The sequence below is a fragment of the Pyrus communis genome, chromosome 10 (assembly GCF_963583255.1).
Source record: "Pyrus communis chromosome 10, drPyrComm1.1, whole genome shotgun sequence".
In the NCBI taxonomy this organism is placed as follows: Eukaryota; Viridiplantae; Streptophyta; class Magnoliopsida; order Rosales; family Rosaceae; genus Pyrus; species Pyrus communis.
This window is the reverse complement of record NC_084812.1, coordinates 19,520,114-19,539,733: the sequence shown is the minus strand read 5'-3', so window position 1 is coordinate 19,539,733 and position 19,620 is coordinate 19,520,114. Positions and strand designations below refer to the sequence as shown.

General features: G+C 36.9%; 2 protein-coding genes across 2 annotated transcripts; one reads left to right on the top strand and one right to left on the bottom strand.

Moving 5' to 3' along the window:
• Positions 1 to 540: 540 nt before the first annotated feature.
• Positions 541 to 13,834, top strand: LOC137746730 (NAD-dependent malic enzyme 62 kDa isoform, mitochondrial-like). Its single transcript, XM_068486732.1, has 19 exons — positions 541 to 891; positions 1,446 to 1,542; positions 2,449 to 2,567; positions 2,752 to 2,919; positions 3,665 to 3,790; positions 4,525 to 4,585; positions 5,456 to 5,559; positions 5,683 to 5,766; positions 8,164 to 8,270; positions 8,765 to 8,876; positions 9,421 to 9,534; positions 9,980 to 10,045; positions 10,600 to 10,672; positions 10,777 to 10,863; positions 11,842 to 11,896; positions 11,995 to 12,066; positions 12,851 to 12,913; positions 13,039 to 13,153; positions 13,484 to 13,834. The coding sequence occupies exons 1-19, from the start codon at positions 700 to 702 to the stop codon at positions 13,556 to 13,558; spliced, it is 1,890 nt and encodes a 629-aa protein (XP_068342833.1). The 5' UTR covers positions 541 to 699; the 3' UTR covers positions 13,559 to 13,834.
• Positions 13,835 to 14,558: 724 nt separating this feature from the next.
• LOC137746729 (26S proteasome regulatory subunit 8 homolog A) lies at positions 14,559 to 18,226 on the bottom strand. The gene is made up of 9 exons (XM_068486731.1): positions 17,952 to 18,226; positions 17,089 to 17,186; positions 16,726 to 16,950; positions 16,529 to 16,591; positions 16,258 to 16,421; positions 15,664 to 15,820; positions 15,461 to 15,559; positions 15,015 to 15,125; positions 14,559 to 14,917 (listed from the first exon to the last, which is right to left on the bottom strand). Exons 1-9 carry the CDS (start codon positions 18,145 to 18,147, stop codon positions 14,777 to 14,779), a joined length of 1,254 nt encoding a protein of 417 aa, XP_068342832.1. The 5' UTR covers positions 18,148 to 18,226; the 3' UTR covers positions 14,559 to 14,776.
• Between the last annotated feature and the right edge of the window lie 1,394 nt (positions 18,227 to 19,620).

The window sequence follows — 19,620 nt, the reverse complement described above, 5'->3', positions numbered from 1 at the left end:
TTCATTTACATTCCTTTAACTTTCACCCTTCACCCTTCTTCATTTCTCATTCTTCCATATACATTTTCTCTATCTGGATAAAAATATAAAAAAAATTCAAAATTCACAATTCAAAATAAAAAAATAAAAAAAAATTTCAAGCGTAGCCTTTCTTTAATTTTTTGAACAAACGATATTTCTACACTGAAGGGTGGGGAGTGGGCTGAACCTCACAAAGGGCTAGTAATAATGTGGTTAAAATTGGCTTTAACAAGTATCGAACCTAAAATCTCTTAGTGAAAAAGAATGTTACTAGATCATAATACTAAGAAACATATCAAGCGTGGCCTCAACTACTAAGTTTTAGAATGGGCCGCACGAGCCAATGCTGATATGGGCTTTTAACATTGTCCGTTGCTAAAATAGGCATCGCGCAAACAAACGGACCCGGCGCGGATAATGTTTGTGTCGGTCCCCGCGTTTTTAGCGATGACGGGCCCCGCCCAATAGCTTTGACTGTCAACGAAGAAATCATGATCTCTCTTTCCAACTGGGGTGGAAAGGCAGCCAATACCATTTGACAAAACAGAATAATAAAAGTCAAGTCTCCACCGCCAATCATCCAATCACGGATTCTTCCTCTTCCCACTTCACTCCTCTCTCTCTCTAGTTTCTCTCTCGACAGGCAAAAGCTGCGACTACTCCGGTGCGGTCGGAGAAATGTCGAACTTCAACTCGTCGATCAGGCTGTCGTCGTCCGTCGTCAGACACCTGAAGCAGTACAGAGTGAGGAGAATGGGCAGCAATCCGCTGCTCCCGCACTCCAGATCCTTCACCACAACCGAGGGCCACCGCCCAATCATTGTCCACAAGCGCAGCCTCGACATTCTACACGACCCCTGGTTCAATAAAGTAACACCCAAATCCAAATCCCTCGTTTTTTTTTTTTTTTTTTTTTTTTTTGGTTTTTGCGTAATTTTGATTTTTTAATTAATTGCAGTTTATATGATCTGATCAATTAGTGGTTGGGATTTGGTTATGTGCGGCACTGGCACATTTGGTAAATTGGATTGTTATTATGTGTGTTGGGTTAAAATGTAAGAGATTAATTAGCGAAATTGTTGTTGGTTAAGCAAACTATTGAACTAACATCATGTTCATTACTGAATAATCCGAAATTCGAGTGTAGTTTAAGCAATGTGCCTAATTATTTGAATGAGTTTTTGTTATAGCGGTACAATCTTTCTGTTTAATCTAAATTCGACTGACGAGATTTATTGGAAATTGAAAGAGTGTTGAATATTGGTGGTGCTAAACCATGGCATTGTGTGATACTACATATTGCATATGAATACTGATGGTGTTTATCATCTTCGTGTTTTCGATATTTGGTTAATTTGATTTTAAAGTTGCAAATAGTTGATCTTTGCTTTTGCTTTTTTTCCTTTAAATGATTGTCAAATTAGGGGACGTCATTTTCCTTTACAGAACGGGATCGTCTTGATCTTCGGGGACTTCTCCCTCCAAACGTTATGTCTACCGAGCAGCAAATTGAACGCTTTAGTAAGTCCGTTCTTACTTTCTTTTTGGTTCTTTTTCCTTTTGTAGAGACAAAGTTAATACTGTTCCCATTTAAGGTTAAGAAATAAATCTTAAACGTAAAAGAGTTATATATACACACATATAACTTATGTAAAAACTGTCAATGAGGGCTTTCAGTTACTTTGGATATATGACTAATTCAAATAAGTTTTAGAAGATGGAGGAACTGCATATCTAAACCTCTACGAATGATGAAAATTACTGAATGTAATAGAGTTGTAGTGTATAGTTAAAGAAGAAAATGTGTAGCACGTTACGTAACATTTTAGTTCCTGTTCGACTATCTCTACTAATACGTTATTTTATAGTTTCAATTCTTAATTTCATTGGTGTATAAACCTTGATATGTTGAGAGTTTAGTTGTTTTTGTTGTTTAAGTCAAAGGTACGTCCTGACCGATACTCTTTTTAAAGGGCCATTTTTAACTAACTGGTTTCTCAAATATGCTGGGAGTAGATAGTCAGCATATAAATAAATAGGGGAATATGTTAGGGGCAAGGAATAGTTTTCAAATTTTCCTGCATCTTTGTATGTGATATTGATTGGACAATTGTGTCCTCAGGCCACTTTTTAGTGGCTTAGGTTGGGGACTAAGGGGAAGACCGTATTTGTTTGTTACGGTCTCTGAATCAGGTCTCTTTCACCCCTCTTGCTTCTTCTACGTTTAAGTTTTTGAAGTTATTCCCAAGTGTGTTAGATTTCTTAATAGTTTACTAGAGCAGCAAGAGTTTTGCATATTCGTGGATTTTCATAGTATTTAAGCATTGTGCTTTCTCTCTTAGTTTTAGATGTTCAAACCCATTTTGTTACCAGATAAACTAACTGAAATGTTTTTATTAATACCTATTGGAATTTGTTAATTGACAGTGGTTGACCTGAAAAGACTTGAACATCAAGCAAGAGATGGACCGTCTGATCCAAATGCTCTGGCAAAGTGGCGGATACTTAACCGGTTGCATGACAGAAATGAGACAATGTATTATAAAGTGAGTTAACTTCAGAATTCATCTACTTAATGTCGAGGTGTATAATACTTTAAAATTGATGTGTACCATTTATCTTCATTAGGCGATATTTAAAAAATAACATGTTTCAAAATTTTAATGCGGAAGTTGAAATGTTACATTTTTTGATGGATCATGTTTTATTTAAAATTGTAACTGTGAACAGGTTTTGATTGCCAACATTGAGGAGTATGCACCTATAGTCTACACTCCTACTGTGGGTCTTGTATGCCAGAATTACAGTGGTCTGTTTAGAAGGCCGAGGGGAATGTACTTCAGTGCAGAAGATCGTGGAGAAATGATGTCCATGGTTTATAATTGGCCAGCTGATCAGGTCTTTATACTTATTAAGGGCGCCCTCATTGTATGCCATATTTTGTATGAGCTATCATCACTTTGTAGATTGGTCTTTGTTTTCTCAGGCTTTCATATTCTCTGTTTCATCCTATAGAAAAATTATATACATAAATCTTGATTGCTAATTAGTCGCATTGAATCATTGGTAATGACTTGAAGAGTTATTAAGTCGCCCAAAATTTAGTCTTGGCTATTGGTATTTCATAATGTTAATTTACTGAGTCTTATTTTACTTAGTTCCAACTTTCAGATGTCTTTGTTTCACTATTGTCTGTCAATATGCCAGTTCTTGATGCTTGTTTTTCTATCTTCCTTGCATTTTACATGGCCATATGATGTAAGACACCAGCAGGTTTGTAACGTTTGCTAGCTTCTTGTTTGGAAGTTATGGTTTTTTAATTTTTAAATGAGTGATACAAGCCAGGACTAGTAAATGCGCAAAATGGTAGAAGTACAGATATGGGACTTCAGACGTGGGTTCATAGTTAACCAGTTTAACCAAATAGATTATATTAATAGAAGGTCAATTGTTAAAGATAGTAAAACAGAAACAGAGGCTAAATTTATTCACCCTTCTTCTCATTTTAACATTTTCCTTGGGGTATGAGTTTTGAATGTGACCATCAGTCTTGGTATTTCAGAAATAACACAGCCTAATTCTTTACCGAAATAAGAAATGGTTCAACATAATACATGTGATCAATCGTGGAAATCATTTGCAGGTTGATATGATTGTTGTTACCGATGGGAGCAGAATATTGGGTCTTGGAGACCTTGGAGTCCAGGGAATTGGAATTGCGATTGGGAAGCTGGATTTATATGTTGCTGCTGGAATAAACCCTCAAAGAGTAATGTCTTGCTCATTTGTTTTCTTTTGGTTACGGTTCATCACCAAATTAGATAACTGTGATGTGTTTGTCGCAACATATACATCCATAAAATGCAGCAAAAGTGTTTACTCCTAGTATGATTGCAAGTGATGATTGTCAAATTTATGTCGGTGACCCCATTTAAATTACATTGATCCTTATATGTTAAATTCTTTTGATAAATGATATTTGAGTTTATGTATCATTCTTTTTTATGGTATCCCTACTTGCTTAAAGGGCGCAGGTTGACAATTTTCCATCCATTTCTATTTCCTTTTAGCTATAAACTTTTTTCTTGTATTGTATATATAAAATACACCAACTGCTAGAGGGTTCTTAATGTAATAGTGGGGAATTAGTGATGCTTTCATCTTCCAAGATTGCGAACCGCTAGATCTTGTTGGGTGTTTTCCATTGATGTTGACCTGGTGAACCTTCCTCTTGATTTGTGTTGTGCATCATTTTGCACATACTCTCCTTATGGTCACATGTGAAAGTTATTTTGATGTAATACTGGGGACTTAGTGATACTTTCGTCTTCCAAGATTGTGAACCACTAGATCTTGTTGGGTGTTTTCCATAGGTGTCGACCTGGTGAACCTTCATCTTGATTTGTACTATGCATCATTTTGTACATACTCTCCTCGTGGTCACATGCGGAAAGTTGTTTTGAAAAATTTCCTTCTTATTGTTCTTCATCCCTTATCCTGTAGGTACTTCCTGTCATGATTGATGTGGGAACTAACAATGAAAAGCTGCTCAAAGACCCGTTGTGTAAGTATTTCGTCATCCAATCTTGGTCAATCTAGTATGGTATAAGAAGCCGCTGTTATGATTCTTTGCATTGTAAATATGGTGCTGGTACAATAAATAATATTTATGTGAATTGAATTGGCGCTCTAAAGAATTGGGTAACAATTACTTCAGAAAACAATTATTCTGTTTTGAAGTCAATCAAAATATGGTTCTGGTACACGATGACGGAATATGCATGGAAGTTTTGTGATTGTTCTTTTGGTGTTCCATCATCCTTTAAGACATGCAATTTAAGATGTTCATATATATTAATGAGTGAGCACATGGCAAGTGTGTTGTAAATACAGGATTTGTAAAAGTGGTGGAGTACAAGAAATGTGGTGATTCTTAACACTGTAAAACAAGAGGCAATGTCATTGCAAGAAAAAGAGAACATATAAACATTAAGGCAGCATGCAAAATTTTTTTGTATAACGTTGAATTAGATGCCCAAAACTCCTGTTCTGTTATTCCGGTTGAATATATTTTTTTTACCATTACCGTGTCCTAGATGTAGAAGTAGAAAAGGAAAAACAAAAGTACAAAGGTAAGTGACACTAGTGTCACTGTTGTCTAATAAAAAATTCAGTCAATATTTTTACAGTAATTGGGACAGGTCGTAGCCAAATGATAAAACATTATATTCAACAACTATAACAAGTACTTCTAATATTTTATGGTTCAATTATTCTTTTTTATGTCTAGCTTTCACTTTTCAGATCATTAATATTCACTGTGGCATCAGTAGCATTTGTATTGCTTTCTGAGTTCTTTCCTTATGTATAAGTATTCTTTGACAGTTGATTTTATATCCATAGCAATCAACAACCATCCATTCTTTATTCTTAGATTTGGGATTGCAAAGACATCGTCTTGATGGTGATGAGTATCTTGCTGTTGTTGATGAATTCATGGAAGCTGTGTTTACTCGTTGGCCAAATGTGATTGTGCAGGTAATTTGAAGTGTCATTCCTGTTTACATAGTTACACGAAGCTGGAATGCTAAAATGCACCACTTTTCTCAAAAAAAAAAAAAAAAAAAAAAAAAAAAACACTTACACAACTTTTCTGTACAGTTTGAAGACTTCCAAAGCAAGTGGGCCTTTAAGTTGTTACAGCGTTACAGAAGTACCTATAGAATGTTTAATGATGATGTTCAGGTATTTGACTTCTTCCTTTCTTGAGGTAGCATCTGATCATTTTTAGTGGATGGCTGTGTCATCGTTTTATATCAATCAGGGTAAATTTAAACTCCTTGCTCACCTTGAGTAAAGTCCTCCATTTACACTTTCAAATTAAAGTATAGTTCGTAGGCCCAGTTTTATAGCTTTAATTGAAGGTCTCTTTTTAGTTCAAAAGTCCAATCCTATCTTCTTAGCCTGCAAAAGAAAAAGAAACAAAACTATAATAACCTTTCCATCGGAAAAAAAAAACAAAAAAAATTAGAAATCTACTTTGAGACACACTTTTCATCCTTACATTTTTCGCTAGCTCTGGGGTTGGCGACCGTGTCGTGTTTGCCGCATTCATGTCGTTTTCATGACACGATCATGTCAAACCCATTCAAATGAATAGGTAATATGACCCGACTTGTTAAAGAAAATATATTTTACTTCAATAAATAATCAATTGAAAAATGTCAAACTGAATTACTGAACATGCAATATCTACATACCACATTGTCACATAAAATTAAAGAAATTACCTTAATTTGGAAGGATTCGTGGTCAAATATGAATGTTAGCTGGGAATCTCGATTCGCAACCTTGCAGTAGGGTTATGGGAAAAGTAGTTGGCTGTGATTCATCACTAGTTGTGGTGGTGCATGGTAGTGGTGGCTTGGATGGTGAGATGAGACAAGCCCGTGGTCGTGGTAGGGGCTTGGACGGCAAGATGAGACAGAGAGATGGCGATGGGAGAGAGAGAGAGTGAGCATTGAGACAGAGAGAAGACAAACCGAGTAGAGTTGATAATGGGAGTTTGCAAGAGAGAGAGGGTGAGAGTATAAGAATCCAACAGTAAGGATGTAATCTCACTTATGTTAGATTGAATCCTATGGCTATTGTAGTAGGTTTTCTTTAGTAGTTAAAAAATTACCATAATAGCATTTTTCTTAACGGGTTGAAATGATTTACCCGCTGGTAACCCGTTTCGACCTGTTATCTTAACAAGTTCTTAACGGGTGACACGATAACAACCCAATTTGTTAACTCATTGACCTGAAATTGTTATTTTCGTGTCGTTTCATGTTAGGTTAACGAGTCGTGCAAGAAATTGCTTGGTGTAGGTGAAAGGCAAAAGAATGGTGTCTTTACATGATATCCTTGATTTACAACAAAAATTATACATCTTCACTGTACATCTTTATTCAGATGTTTGGGTAATATTGAACGTTTGTTAGCCATTTAGTTACTTTCAGAATATAGGTACAGTGAAGATGTATCATTAGCAGTATGTCAACTACCCAGAAATTTATCATTGCTAGTTGGGCGAAATTACAGATTCGGATATACTTGTATACTAGGCTGTCAATTTTGTCTTAGTGTAATAAACAGGAAATGAAAACATATCGCCTGTATATGTTGTTTTATACCCATTTACTACTGATTTGTATATGTTGCTGCAGTATATGTATATGTGTATATATATATAATATATATATATGTATGTATATACTACTTATATATATAATATATATGTATGTATGTATGTATGTATGTAGATGCATAGATGTATATATGTGGGCTTATAAGAATGTAAATATAATTTTTGTCCTTATTACCTTTACTCCAACACCAATTGAGGGATCCCTCAAATAAGGTTTTCTGAGGAACACCCTTTTAGGCCCACTCTTAATTGTATTTCAATGGTTAAACCCATTTAATTTTGAAGTACTCCCTCAAAGATCCTTGCAAAAAAAGCACTCAAATCTGAAGTCATTTAACCAATCGATTAAATGGTTGTTACTTTAGTCTTTCTTGGAATACTGTGTTCGTCTACTTTCTTCGCTACAATAGGATGTCTTAATAGCTTCTTATTTGCCTCCACTTTTCCAAGGATAATTTTTTAACGATGAATTTAAATTTTTAAATATAGACGGTTCTTATGTTTGAAATGAAACTCAAAGTGGGGCCCACAAGGTGCCCCTCGAATAAGGTTATTTGATCCCTCAATAGAAGGGGACTCGTATTTACAATTTTTGCGATAATGATTGATGGAAAATTCATTGGACACTAGATAGCAGGAACTTGAGTAACAGTTCTTCAACCTTCCTGATTGTAGAACTTGAATCTAGATATTTGCCTGTCTTTCCTTTTGCGAAGCAAGAAAATGATGCATGTGAAGGAGGGTGTTGGTTTGATGTTCAGTGTTGCATGATTTACTAACTGCTTAAGCATTTGTAAGACGTGGGCAATTATATATACTGACCTGTTTTAAATTTGTCTTAATTCTATATCTGGACCAGGCTTTTGAAACTGGGATATATGGATTGGACATATAACTTATCTTTCCATTCTGGTTTATTTTCATCTAATTTCATGTCAATCTTCTTACAGGGAACAGCCGGAGTTGCAATAGCTGGACTTTTAGGAGCTGTAAGAGCACAAGGAAGGCCAATGATTGACTTCCCTAAACAAAAAATTGTTGTTGCTGGTGCTGGAAGGTTAGTACTTAAAGATACTCAATTCTTTAAAGCATATACGTCTGAGCAGTGAAAGACATGAATACGAGGAGTGTGGGTGTTTTGATAGAGTGGTAATGAAAACCGGATAGAGCATTAATTTATTTTATTGATTTAATGGCTGGTAAGATGTTAGTGGTCCTTTGAATATGGTTGTACCTCCAACAACTATAAACAATATTTGCTTGCCTGTCAGTTTATTCTATTTCGACGTGGGACTTAGAGAGAGCGCCTGTTTTCTTAGTGCTATAGTTTCTGTTCTGTTGGACTTTACTTCGAGAGATATTCTCTTGCGGAGTGGAGTACAGTCTCTGATTTACATTGTCAAATAAACATGCAACACTGCCAACTGTTGTTTTGGGAGGCTTCTATTTGGCCTTGAATTTATGCATCTTTATACCGCAAAATAAGGCTAAAGAAATTACAGTGACAATGAATTATCAAGGCTTCTTTGCTTATTCTTTGCATTTTTACAGTGCAGGAATAGGGGTTCTTAATGCAGCACGGAAAACAATGGCAAGGATGTTAGGGAACAATGAAGATGCATTTCAGAGTGCAGGCAGGCAATTCTGGTTGGTTGATGCCATGGTGAGCGAGCAGTCACACAATGCCTTAGAAGGCTAGAACCATAAAAAACTCTTTCGGCTTAAGAAAAGCAAAAAAAAAAAAACAAGTTTTTGCTTTTATCACTAGGGAATATCCTTAATCACACAGTTTTTTGGTTTCAATGGAGTTCATTATAGAACTCCACTCAATTGTGAGCCTCGATGGAAATGCCCTGATTTTTCATTTCCACATATTCTTCCCCATCACGCCGTTGAAGCAGTTTCTTCCTATTAGCAGAACTGTTGAAATATCTGCTGAGCAAACCAAATTGGCTATTTTATATAATGAGGCATTAGTATAGTATGGGATACTAAAATGCAAGGTACGATGACTCCTGTTTGTAGCTTCTTTGTTTCATCAGATAACCTTGTGGTGACTATAGAGTTCTTCCCTATATGTGTACTCGATATCCGGATCGATGAATTTGAAAGTGGATGCAGTTAAACATTGCCTGTTCTAGTTGCTTCACCATTAGCCAGACAAGGTAATTACGTTGAAAAAATTATGTTGGTTGTCATGTATGCAGGGTCTGATCACAGAGGAACGTGAAGATATTGATCCAGATGCCCGTCCATTTGCGAGGAAAGTCAAAGAAATTCATCGTCAGGGGTTAAGGGAAGGCGCAAGTCTTGTGGAAGTGGTTAGTCTATTTTTCACACTTCAGACAATATAAATTTGATCTTCTTAAGATTTTTCCATGTTTAGAGAATTAAAATATAGTACAGGAATCTGGATATGACCTATTGCTTTAAAAAAATATTGTGTACACATCTTGCAAGAATTGCATTACTGAATTTGTAATTAACTTTATCTACTTTTTACTATTAATTATACAACAATACTGGTTTACCTAAGAGTTATTTATGCACTGTGCTTGTGATTTAAGCTGAACCTAGCGATACATAAAATAATAATTAGCATTATCATCCCTATATAATAATACGGTTTTATTGAATGTTCTAAGTTCTATACTATACACATGTTATGGGAAGATAGTTATATTATTTGTTATATTGTCTAATACCTTATACTGTAGGCACTGTCATTTTTTAAATACTCATAACCATGTTATCTTTGCTAATCAGGTTAAACAAGTTAAGCCTGATGTGCTTCTTGGACTTTCTGCAGTCGGGGGATTGTTCTCAAAAGAGGTATTTAGAATGCATTATGCACATGAAAAGTTTTTCGTTAAAATCTTGGAGTATTAGCATTTTCTTTTTTCATGCTTTTGGGATCATTTTGTATCATTAGTAGTAGTTTTGCACTTCAGAAATGATAATGATAAAAATTTAGCACATGGGTGTCCGGTAGCGCTTTTATCAAGAACGAAATGCTTAATTTTTATAAATTAAGAAGGTTTAATGTAGCAAAATTTCTCATTATAGCTTGCAAAATAAAATTTTTGTTTTACCTCATGGTCATGTACAAATTCTGTTATTTTCAACCTATTTTGTAAGATGCAAATGCAAAATTCGTGGGGGTGGTCTAACCGTGAACCGTGAACTACAAAAGTACTAATGAACTGTCTCAGTTCTTTTGTGTTAACTGATTCACTGCATCTTTATCGGCCAATTTTGTCATGTGATGAAGGATCATTTGTACCAAGTTTGTTAGCTTGTCTTTTATTCCTTTCTAGAATTTGTATTGTGCTACGCCTGGCAGTTTTGTTCTTTCAAAGTTGATGCCAAGCAGATGTAAATTTTAGGTATTAGAGGCCCTTAGAGGTTCAACTTCAACTAGACCAGCCATCTTTGCAATGTCAAATCCAACAACAAATGGTATGCCTTTTTTTTTCTTTTCGGGTCTGGGATTGGGGGAGAAAAGGGTATGGAAATTCAGCTTGGTTTGTAGTGTTGAGCTACATTGTTTTGTTTTGGAACAGCCGAGTGCACTCCTGAAGAAGCATTCTCTGTCGTGGGTGACAATATTGTTTTTGCCAGTGGAAGTCCATTCAAAGATGTGGATCTTGGTATGTATCAAGAAACTTTTTTATTTTCCTCATGCGTTTTTTCTTACTGTATGAATAAGCATAATTCTGGACTTCTTATCAAGTGTAACTAGTAACCGTTAACTGATAAGTATATTAAGTGCTACAGTACTGATGTTTTTTTATCTATGACGAATTTGGGGCACAAATGGTTGTTAAAGGCAGAATTATCCTTGTACCTCATTCCTTTAATTGGTCAAATATGGGGCCATTAAGTTTCACTCCTTTTCTGCTTGTTTCCTTATCTTATTTAAAGCGAACCTTCTTTCTTTTGGTTTGCTCATGTACATTTTGGGATGATTACACGATATTTTGAGGATTCAAATACAGCTAATTAAATAAATGAAAACAGTATTTTACAAGCATTTATAAGGACTTCTTGGGAAAAATCAGGCTTAAGGAAGATTTATTGGTAGTGGAAGGCAAAGTCTTCAAGATATTGTGTGGCCAAGGACCGAGGCAGGGAGACAAGTTCATGATTAAACCGGTCTGAGACTGGAAACCTTTTATGCTCAAATGAGATGGATCTCACACCCCCTTGATGCTTAGAATGAAAGATTTGACTCTTTATTGCAAAACTTAGACCTGAATCTGAGTATACGATGCATCATCTTAGATAGGTGACGGGTCAGAGAATTACCGAAATAAAATAACATAACTCTGACTTCATGCAACATACACACCAAGGCCAACAGTTGCTTGATTCTGATCCTGTTTGTGGCTCTCGGAGCGTATGCCTACCAAATGAGAACTGAAAACCTTTTATTCAGCCCTAGAAAAGATTTGTCAGCTTCGTTTAAATTTTATGATAGCTAGTAATATTCCAGATCTACGAATCATTTCTCTGCGTTATTATATGTAAAAAGAATCACTACCAGAAATCTGAATCATTTCTCTGTATTCTTATTTTGATACATCTACACTACCGGAAGTTCTTACCTGAAGTTCTATATTTTATAGGAAATGGCACTATTGGGCACTGCAACCAGGGAAACAACATGTACCTCTTTCCTGGGTTAGTTGTCCACTTTCCCTCTTCTGGAGTAATCCTTATCCAACTTAAAATTTTTAGTCCTTACGTTTCATGATATAAATTCTACTTTGTTCATGCAGTATTGGACTTGGTACTCTATTATCTGGCTCCAGAGTCGTCTCTGATGGCATGCTACAGGCCGCAGCTGAGTGGTATTTCTCATCTACTTTATGAATCAGCTTTTACTGGATGTACATTTCGACAGTCTAGCTTGGCTCGAAAAGAATTTCACAATCTGTGCATTTTATAAAATTAACCTTGCATCATCTGTTATAATCAATGAGATTCATGTTGCTTGACGCATAAAAAATGCGGTAAATAGTGTTAATTAATCAATTGAAGAGGGTCCGTTCCTCTTCTCCCAAGTATAAACTCTCCCTTATATTGAAGTCAACTGTAATTGGACATGTGGGAAAGATAGTTAAGGATAACTCTCTTGTTAAGCACGTAATGCCAAGTATAAGGTTGTAACTGTGTCCAACGCAAGTGGAGAGATAATGAGAAAGTATTCCAGAGAAGAAGATATCGAAGTCCACTGTAATTGGACATGGGGGAAAGATTGTTAAGGATAACTCTCTCGTTGAGCACATAATGCCAAGTATAAGGTAGTGACTGTACGCAACACAAGTGGAGAGATATTGAGAAAGTATTCCAGAGAAGTTTGTCAGAATTATTATGCTCCCCTTATTTGTGACTTGTTATTTTGTCCATCGAGGATATTTTTTGAAACTTTAGTGTGGAAAATTCTTCTTATTTGTTGTAGACTTTGGTTATGGTACAAATTTCTATTCCTGTTATATGATTATACGTACAGTTTTTTTCTTGAAATGCTATATGTGTGTGTGTGTGTGCATATGAAAAATTCAACCTTCTAGAGTATTTTCCAGAGTATGCTTTAGGTTGTTGTGAGTTCTAACATTTGATTCAAAACAACAGCCTAGCAGCATATATGTCAGATGAGGACGTTCTTAAGGGGATTATCTACCCTTCTATATCTAGGTATAGTATCAATGGACTTAATTGCTTCCTTTTGTGTCATTTCCCCTGTTTTTATCTTTATTTGATGTTAAAGGATTTATACCCAAGCTCTTATGCATATCTATACACCGGATTCATATTTGCAGCATACGAGATATCACGAAAGAGGTGGCTGCAGCTGTGATAAAGGAAGCCATAGAGGAGGATCTAGCAGAAGGGTACCGTGAAATGGATGCTCGAGAGCTCCAGAAACTTAGTCTGGTATATCTGTTTTACACTTCTTTTGCTATTTCGGATGATAAGATACTTGAGAGTCTTTGTCTTATAATTCTATTCGAAGTACAAACCGACTTTGCTCATGAATCTACATTTATGATGTCGTATGAATATTGATGAAGGCTGTTATTTTATATCTCTATCCCGGTATTAATCAGTTTCCAGCCTTAATGGATAAGATGGTATGAATTTCATGATTCTCAAAACATTATCGATAGTCGAGATCAAACATAGTAATTGAAGTTTCATTCACATATTATTTCAATTTTTAGTTGTTGAACTTGTAACGGCCACTTGTATTCTTATGGATTGTAGGAAGAAATCAAAGAATATGTGCAGAACAACATGTGGAGTCCAGAATACCCGACACTAGTTTACAGAGACGAATGACCGTCACCCACAGACGAGAAGTGTTGTATGTATCGATTCTTTTGGTCAAAACGTACGTGTTTTGTCACATTCCTCTTCAATTGTGAGCATGTATCCTATAAGTTTTTACAATATCTTAGCGGTTCTTGTGACATATATATCTCCAACTTAAAAAGTAAAGTTGCAGATTTTTTGTCTTGTAATTTGTATCATAAACGATTCAAACTACATGGATCGAAATTGTGGATCGAGTTCTTCCATACTTTGAATGTATTACATACATTGTGCGTTTAGTAAGATCCACACCTCTGTCATGAACGACAGAAGAGCAGGCCAAGGGGATACTTTTGACAGGATTGGCACGTAACACATGATAAATGCCCAATGTATACGTCTCATCTGTTTGGTTCATAAGAATATTGTCAGGCCCAAAGGGATACTATCATACTTTGACAGGATTTTCCGCATGCCGTATGAAGCAAAACGTACTTAAAAGACCTCCATCGCGGTCCTGGATGATAAAACCACTGCATTGGTGGTTTCAATCCTGTGATAAGTGCCATCATCTGGGAACATTGTACCCATCTCTCGACCTTGTCCAGCAATACCCCCATGTATCTGCAGCTCGTAGACAAACAACGTTTGATATCCACTGTTTGGTACACTGATGTCCATGTTTACGCACAAAACAAGTCTCTTTGTGAACTTGTACTCTGTTCCTAAGTTAACGTACCAAATTGGCAATTGGTAAAATGTACGATTAGTTCAAAGTTTTGAGTCCACATTTACCAAGTTCATAACTTCAGATTAGATTAGATTAAAATAGAATATCGCGAACCTGGGCAAAGATTTTCTGTTACAAAATTAGGACTTTCAACATAATTTTCTTAGGAGTCACTCCTCCATTAACAATAATGTGGCGTCCGTTTTTCATAAGAATGTCATTTGTTACTTTAACCGACCCTTCATTAGTTCAACACATACATATTGCCAGTCTAATTTGATGCATTAACTCTAGAAGGAAGCATAAAAATAATTTGGAATTGAAGAGTAAGTAATTTAACATAAGAGGCACACACTTGAGAGTTCGCTAGTAAAAACCTCTGGTTTTAAACCCTCCACCAGGCAGTAAAATGTACGCAAGTAGAAGCCAGGCAAGATGCCCATGTCTGCATGTATATCCTCATAAACATCGTCTTTCGTGCCTACATTGCTCAAACAACACCATGATAACGTAATTTACTTCCACAACTTGCGCAACGACATGTTCTTCTCGTTCTCCTTCTTCATTACCTTGGCCACTGCCATCTCAAAGTCTTCTTGCGTTACGTGAACCCTTCTCTCCCTCAATGCAAACATTCCAGCTTCTGTGCAAACGGCCTGTAAAATGGAAAAATAAATCGAGAATAAAGATTTGATACAGCACACAAAACCTCGCTCGGTGATAAACCCTGAGGGGAAAAAAAAAAGAAAGTACCTTCAGTTCTGCACCAGATGCACCATTCATCTTCTCTGCAATCTTCTTCAGGTCAATTCCACGCATCAAATTCATTCTTCTTGAATGAATTTTCAAGATGTCCCAACGAGACTGCAATTTGTGAAATGCATTAGTAAGTAATGTATTCAAGTCATGTCTGAGAAACTAGGCAATGACAATAATCAAAAGTACAATAGGACTAGAAGGCAAACATGCAAGTATTGCAATTTTTTTTAATGCAAAACCTCCAACTTCTGTGGCTTTTTCTTTTCTTATCTGACTTATTCTTATCTATTCTAATCGGAAAGCAACTGCACTCTACTAAAGCATTTACTGCTGACCAACCTCCATAGTATACAGACAATCAATAGAATAAATGCTGACTTATGACAACTTCAAACAACCTACTGCAAAGCATCGATTCTATCATAGTGACCGGCGTGTACCTCTTCACTAGGATTTGGAAACTCAATCTTCCTGTCAATTCGTCCAGGCCTAAGGAGAGCTTGATCCAGAATATCAATACGATTTGTAGCCATTAAAACCTGTCAAGGATGCAATTGAAAGAAGACCGGTGGTCAGATGAAAATTAACATAAAGAAACATTATACTGTGTTTCTAACCGGTGAATCCACATTCTGATCAGTACCTTGATCTTGTTTGATGCCTCAAACCCATCAAGCTGGTTGAGAAGCTCAAGCATAGTCCGCTGCACTTCACTGTCCCCATTGCCACTACCAGATTCCATACGAGCAGATCCGATACTGTCGATTTCATCCATAAAAATGATAGATGGCGCATGTTCCCTGAAATAAAAACCAAATTAACATAAGTTAAGCAAACAAATGAGTGCAAATCAGATTAGCAACTGTAAGTGAGTGCATCCCATAATCATTTTCAATCCATTTGGACTGGCAGGCTTGACAAGATCATTGAATGATTACAGATTCATCCAAAACCTAGTTCATTGCAGCAATATACTTGAAAGTTCAGGGAGAACCTAAAAAGATACTGTTCCTTTCGTTCTTCAAAGTGCCATAGACCAGAGAAACATATATGCCCCAGATGACTCCATACTACTAATACTGATGCCAACAGCCAACATTACAATTATGAATATTTAGCCTGCTCTAGCTTAGGATAGCCGTCCACCGCATAAAGCAGCAAAATTTTAAATCAAGGCAACAAAAGTAATAGAAACAGAAATCTATAACCAATCTTGATGAGAAAGATCAAAACCAACCTGGCCATGACAAAAAGTTCTCTGACCATTCTAGATCCTTCCCCAATGTACTTCTGGACCAGCTCCGAACCAGAAACCCTGATGAATGTACAGTCGGTGTGATGGGCCACAGCCCTAGCCAAAAGTGTTTTCCCAGTGCCAGGTGGTCCATAAAGCAGCACACCCTGTTGTATTGAAGTGTTAGTTTCAAGGAAGAAATGTAAGTTGTAACAGTTAGCGCCTATCTAGTAAGCAAATAAGGAAATGTGATAACTTGGCAAAATAGTATTACCTTTGGCTGAGCTATACCAAGACTCTCGAACAGTTCAGGATGCTTAATTGGAAGCTCAATGACCTGGAGATGGAAAGATTTTTAAACATCATTTGCAACACATGTAGAAGAAAGTGTATATGTATTATCAAATAAAACAAGCCCAAAACACAAAAATGCAGGGGAAAAAAAAAGGGTAGGCATGTGCAAAAGCAAACCTCCTTTATTTCTTTGATTTGCTGGTCCAGACCACCAATCATATCATAAGTAGAATCAGGAACTTTTTCAACTTTCATAAGGTTGACCAAAGGATCAACTTTGCTTGGCAAGACCAAGTGCAGCACGTAGCTGTCATTACGGAGAGCAACCCTTGTTGATGGTGTGATCTTTGTGATATCAATGTTTTTATCAATATCAACGACATATTTCCCTTCTGGATGAACCTGGAAAACAAAAGAAACAAAGTATGTAAAAAAGGTATCAAACAATTTAGTTAGCATAATTAATGAATACATTGAATAGTCTTTTAATTAAGTCAAGTTGCATAATTTTCAACTTGATCTTAAAGATTTCCTACTTACCTTAACCAAAACCTTGTTCTTTCCCATTACTTTAACAACTTCACCAACATACGATCCGGGCTCCTGAAGCAGCTGCAGTTCTTCCCTGAGCATTCTCACTGTTCAAGTTGCAAATTTAAATAAGTCTAATTGATCAACTGAAAACTCCAACTTGACTTGCGACCATGTTTAAAGGATGAAGAAAAATAAATTAGGAAGAAAAAAAAGGCAACAAGAAATCCAAGTAAGCAAAAACACCGATTAATTGACATTGTGATCGGTATTGGATAATACAAACTGCATACTTGCTCAAGTACATAACAGACAGACACTGTTGTTAGAAAAATTTGAAATAGACCTTGACTACAACCCACTTTCCAATGCTGAAATCAGATGATTTCATATTATCCCCTCTGTTATTACAGTTAAGTATCTTTCTACTCCAGTTTACCGGTATACATCTCAGTTATAATTACACTAAGACAACAAAGAAAAATAATCCGAGCATACGCGTCTTCACCCCTCGACGAAACACTCAGAAGAGAGTGAGCAAGCACATTTCCTATATTCATGAAACCGTGTACCACGTTCCAGTTTTCAATCTAAGATATTTTCAGACAGAAAAATTCAACAACCTAGTTTATAAAAGACCAAAACTTTCCTAGTATTATCTCGAATTTCCTACCGAAATTATCAATCATCGTCCTCTTCAACATTTAATTTCCGAGATATCAGTAAACCAAACCAAAAAAAAATCAAATCTTGACCTTAATTTCCCCAAACACAAACCGCAATGCACCACCTAAAATCCACAACAGACCAAACAAAACTGAAAATTTTGAAGAATCAGAAATTAGGGTTTTGGAATTAGGGGAAAATCGAACCTCGGGAATTGAGCTCGTTGCGCTGAGCTTCGAGGCGATTGAGGTTGTGAGTCTTCTGGCGGACCTGGAGCTGAAGCTCGTGGATGTGCTGGAGGTAGTACTGCCTCAGTCCCTCGCCTTGCTTGGAGGCCTTGGCGGAGCACGTCTCCTCCAGCGCGGCGTCCGGGTGCTTGATCTCGACTCCGACGGCAGCCATTGCGATTCTTTAGGTGGGATTGGTGCAGTGGTTGGTGTCGGTGCGTGGCGTACTGAATCTGAGAAAGTCGGGAGAAACCGAGAATAAAAGGTTGTATTCGTGTTGTACAAGAATTCTGAATTCCTATGTATTGGGCTTTATTTTAGTTGGGATTTCAGTTGGGTTAAGAGCTGCAAATTATTTGGGGGCCCATGCTGTTAATTTGAGATTTTTCTTTTAAATTTTGGTAAAATGGGCTAGGGTTTAGGGGGGTGTTTGTTATCAATGACTTTTATTTTAATAGAATACGATAGCTTTATTTCATCATCTCAAGTAGATAACATATCTTGGTTGATTACACCCCAATAGTATATGGGGGTTCCTTATACAAAACTACTATAGAGTCATTACTTAAACTCATCTTAGCAAGGCGATGTGCCATTCCATTACAAGAATGAGGAACATACGAGACTGTACATCCACGAAACTGGGATACCAACTCCATAACATTAGCTATAATAAATCCAAGGCTGGAGAAATCGGTTGACCCACCATTGTAATCATTTACTACTTCGAGTCAATCAATCTCCACCTACACATGGTGGCAACCCACCCTTCTAGCAAGCAACAGACCCTCCTGCAATGCCATAAGCTCCACCTGTTTTGCATAAATGACACCTTGAAAACACCATGAACCGACTGCCTTGAAAGCTCCTCCCTCACCTCATATCACCCGCCCCCCCCCCCCCCCCGAGACACCTCCTACACCCACATTCACCTTTGCAGCAGTGTCAACATTCAGTTTAAACCAACCATCACTAAGAGCCAATCATCATCGTTGCTACTTAGGCAATTTAGAATGAAGGGGTTAAGTATTAGCTAGACAAAACTCCTGCCTCCACGCAAAAGTACATTGTACCAACACTGAATGATCCCTTTCACACCATCTGTCCACAACGCCCACAAAAGCATCAACATAGCATCAAACTCCACCTATTTAAACTCCAAAACGCAGATTAGCCACTCCTTCACTGATTCATGGTACGTAAATCCATCTCCAACGCCCAAAAGAGTAGCAGTTTATACCGCTCGAGCAAAATTGCACTCCCTCAGAACATGGTTGCTTGTCTTAAGAGCATCATCACATCGCGGACATAAGGTCTCCATTCACACTCATTTTTTAATCAAATTGGCTCTAGTATGGAGGATTTCAATACACATTCTTCATCCACCTACCTTAACGTTTGTAGAACACGAGCCTTCCAAATAGCTTGCCACAAACCTCGATACGCACCCCCCTACTCGACGACGACGAGGCCTGAAGAGCTGTTGGTGCACAGCAGGTTCATGCCACCTTATAGACACCTTTTCACCAAAAACACTTCCTTCTTGTCAAAGTACCACATCAGCCGATTAGGCTACCTACGAAAACTTAGCGGAATGAAGCATTTTAATCGGACTTCCTCTGCAGTAAAAAGCTAAAGCAACATCTCA

What these genes read in the sequence shown, in the direction of transcription:
- LOC137746730 (XM_068486732.1), top strand. Translation starts at nt 700, where the DNA reads ATGTCGAACTTCAACTCGTCGATCAGGCTGTCGTCGTCCGTCGTCAGA. An exon ending in GCTGCTCAAAGACCCGTTGT is followed by an intron (nt 4,586 to 5,455) that starts GTAAGTATTTCG and finishes CTTTATTCTTAG; the next exon opens with ATTTGGGATTGCAAAGACAT. An exon ending in GTTGTTGCTGGTGCTGGAAG is followed by an intron (nt 8,271 to 8,764) that starts GTTAGTACTTAA and finishes GCATTTTTACAG; the next exon opens with TGCAGGAATAGGGGTTCTTA.
- LOC137746729 (XM_068486731.1), bottom strand. Translation starts at nt 18,147, where the DNA reads ATGGCTGCCGTCGGAGTCGAGATCAAGCACCCGGACGCCGCGCTGGAG. An exon ending in GAACTTTTTGTCATGGCCAG is followed by an intron (nt 15,821 to 16,257) that starts GTTGGTTTTGAT and finishes TTTTTATTTCAG; the next exon opens with GGAACATGCGCCATCTATCA. An exon ending in AGGCATCAAACAAGATCAAG is followed by an intron (nt 15,560 to 15,663) that starts GTACTGATCAGA and finishes CATCCTTGACAG; the next exon opens with GTTTTAATGGCTACAAATCG.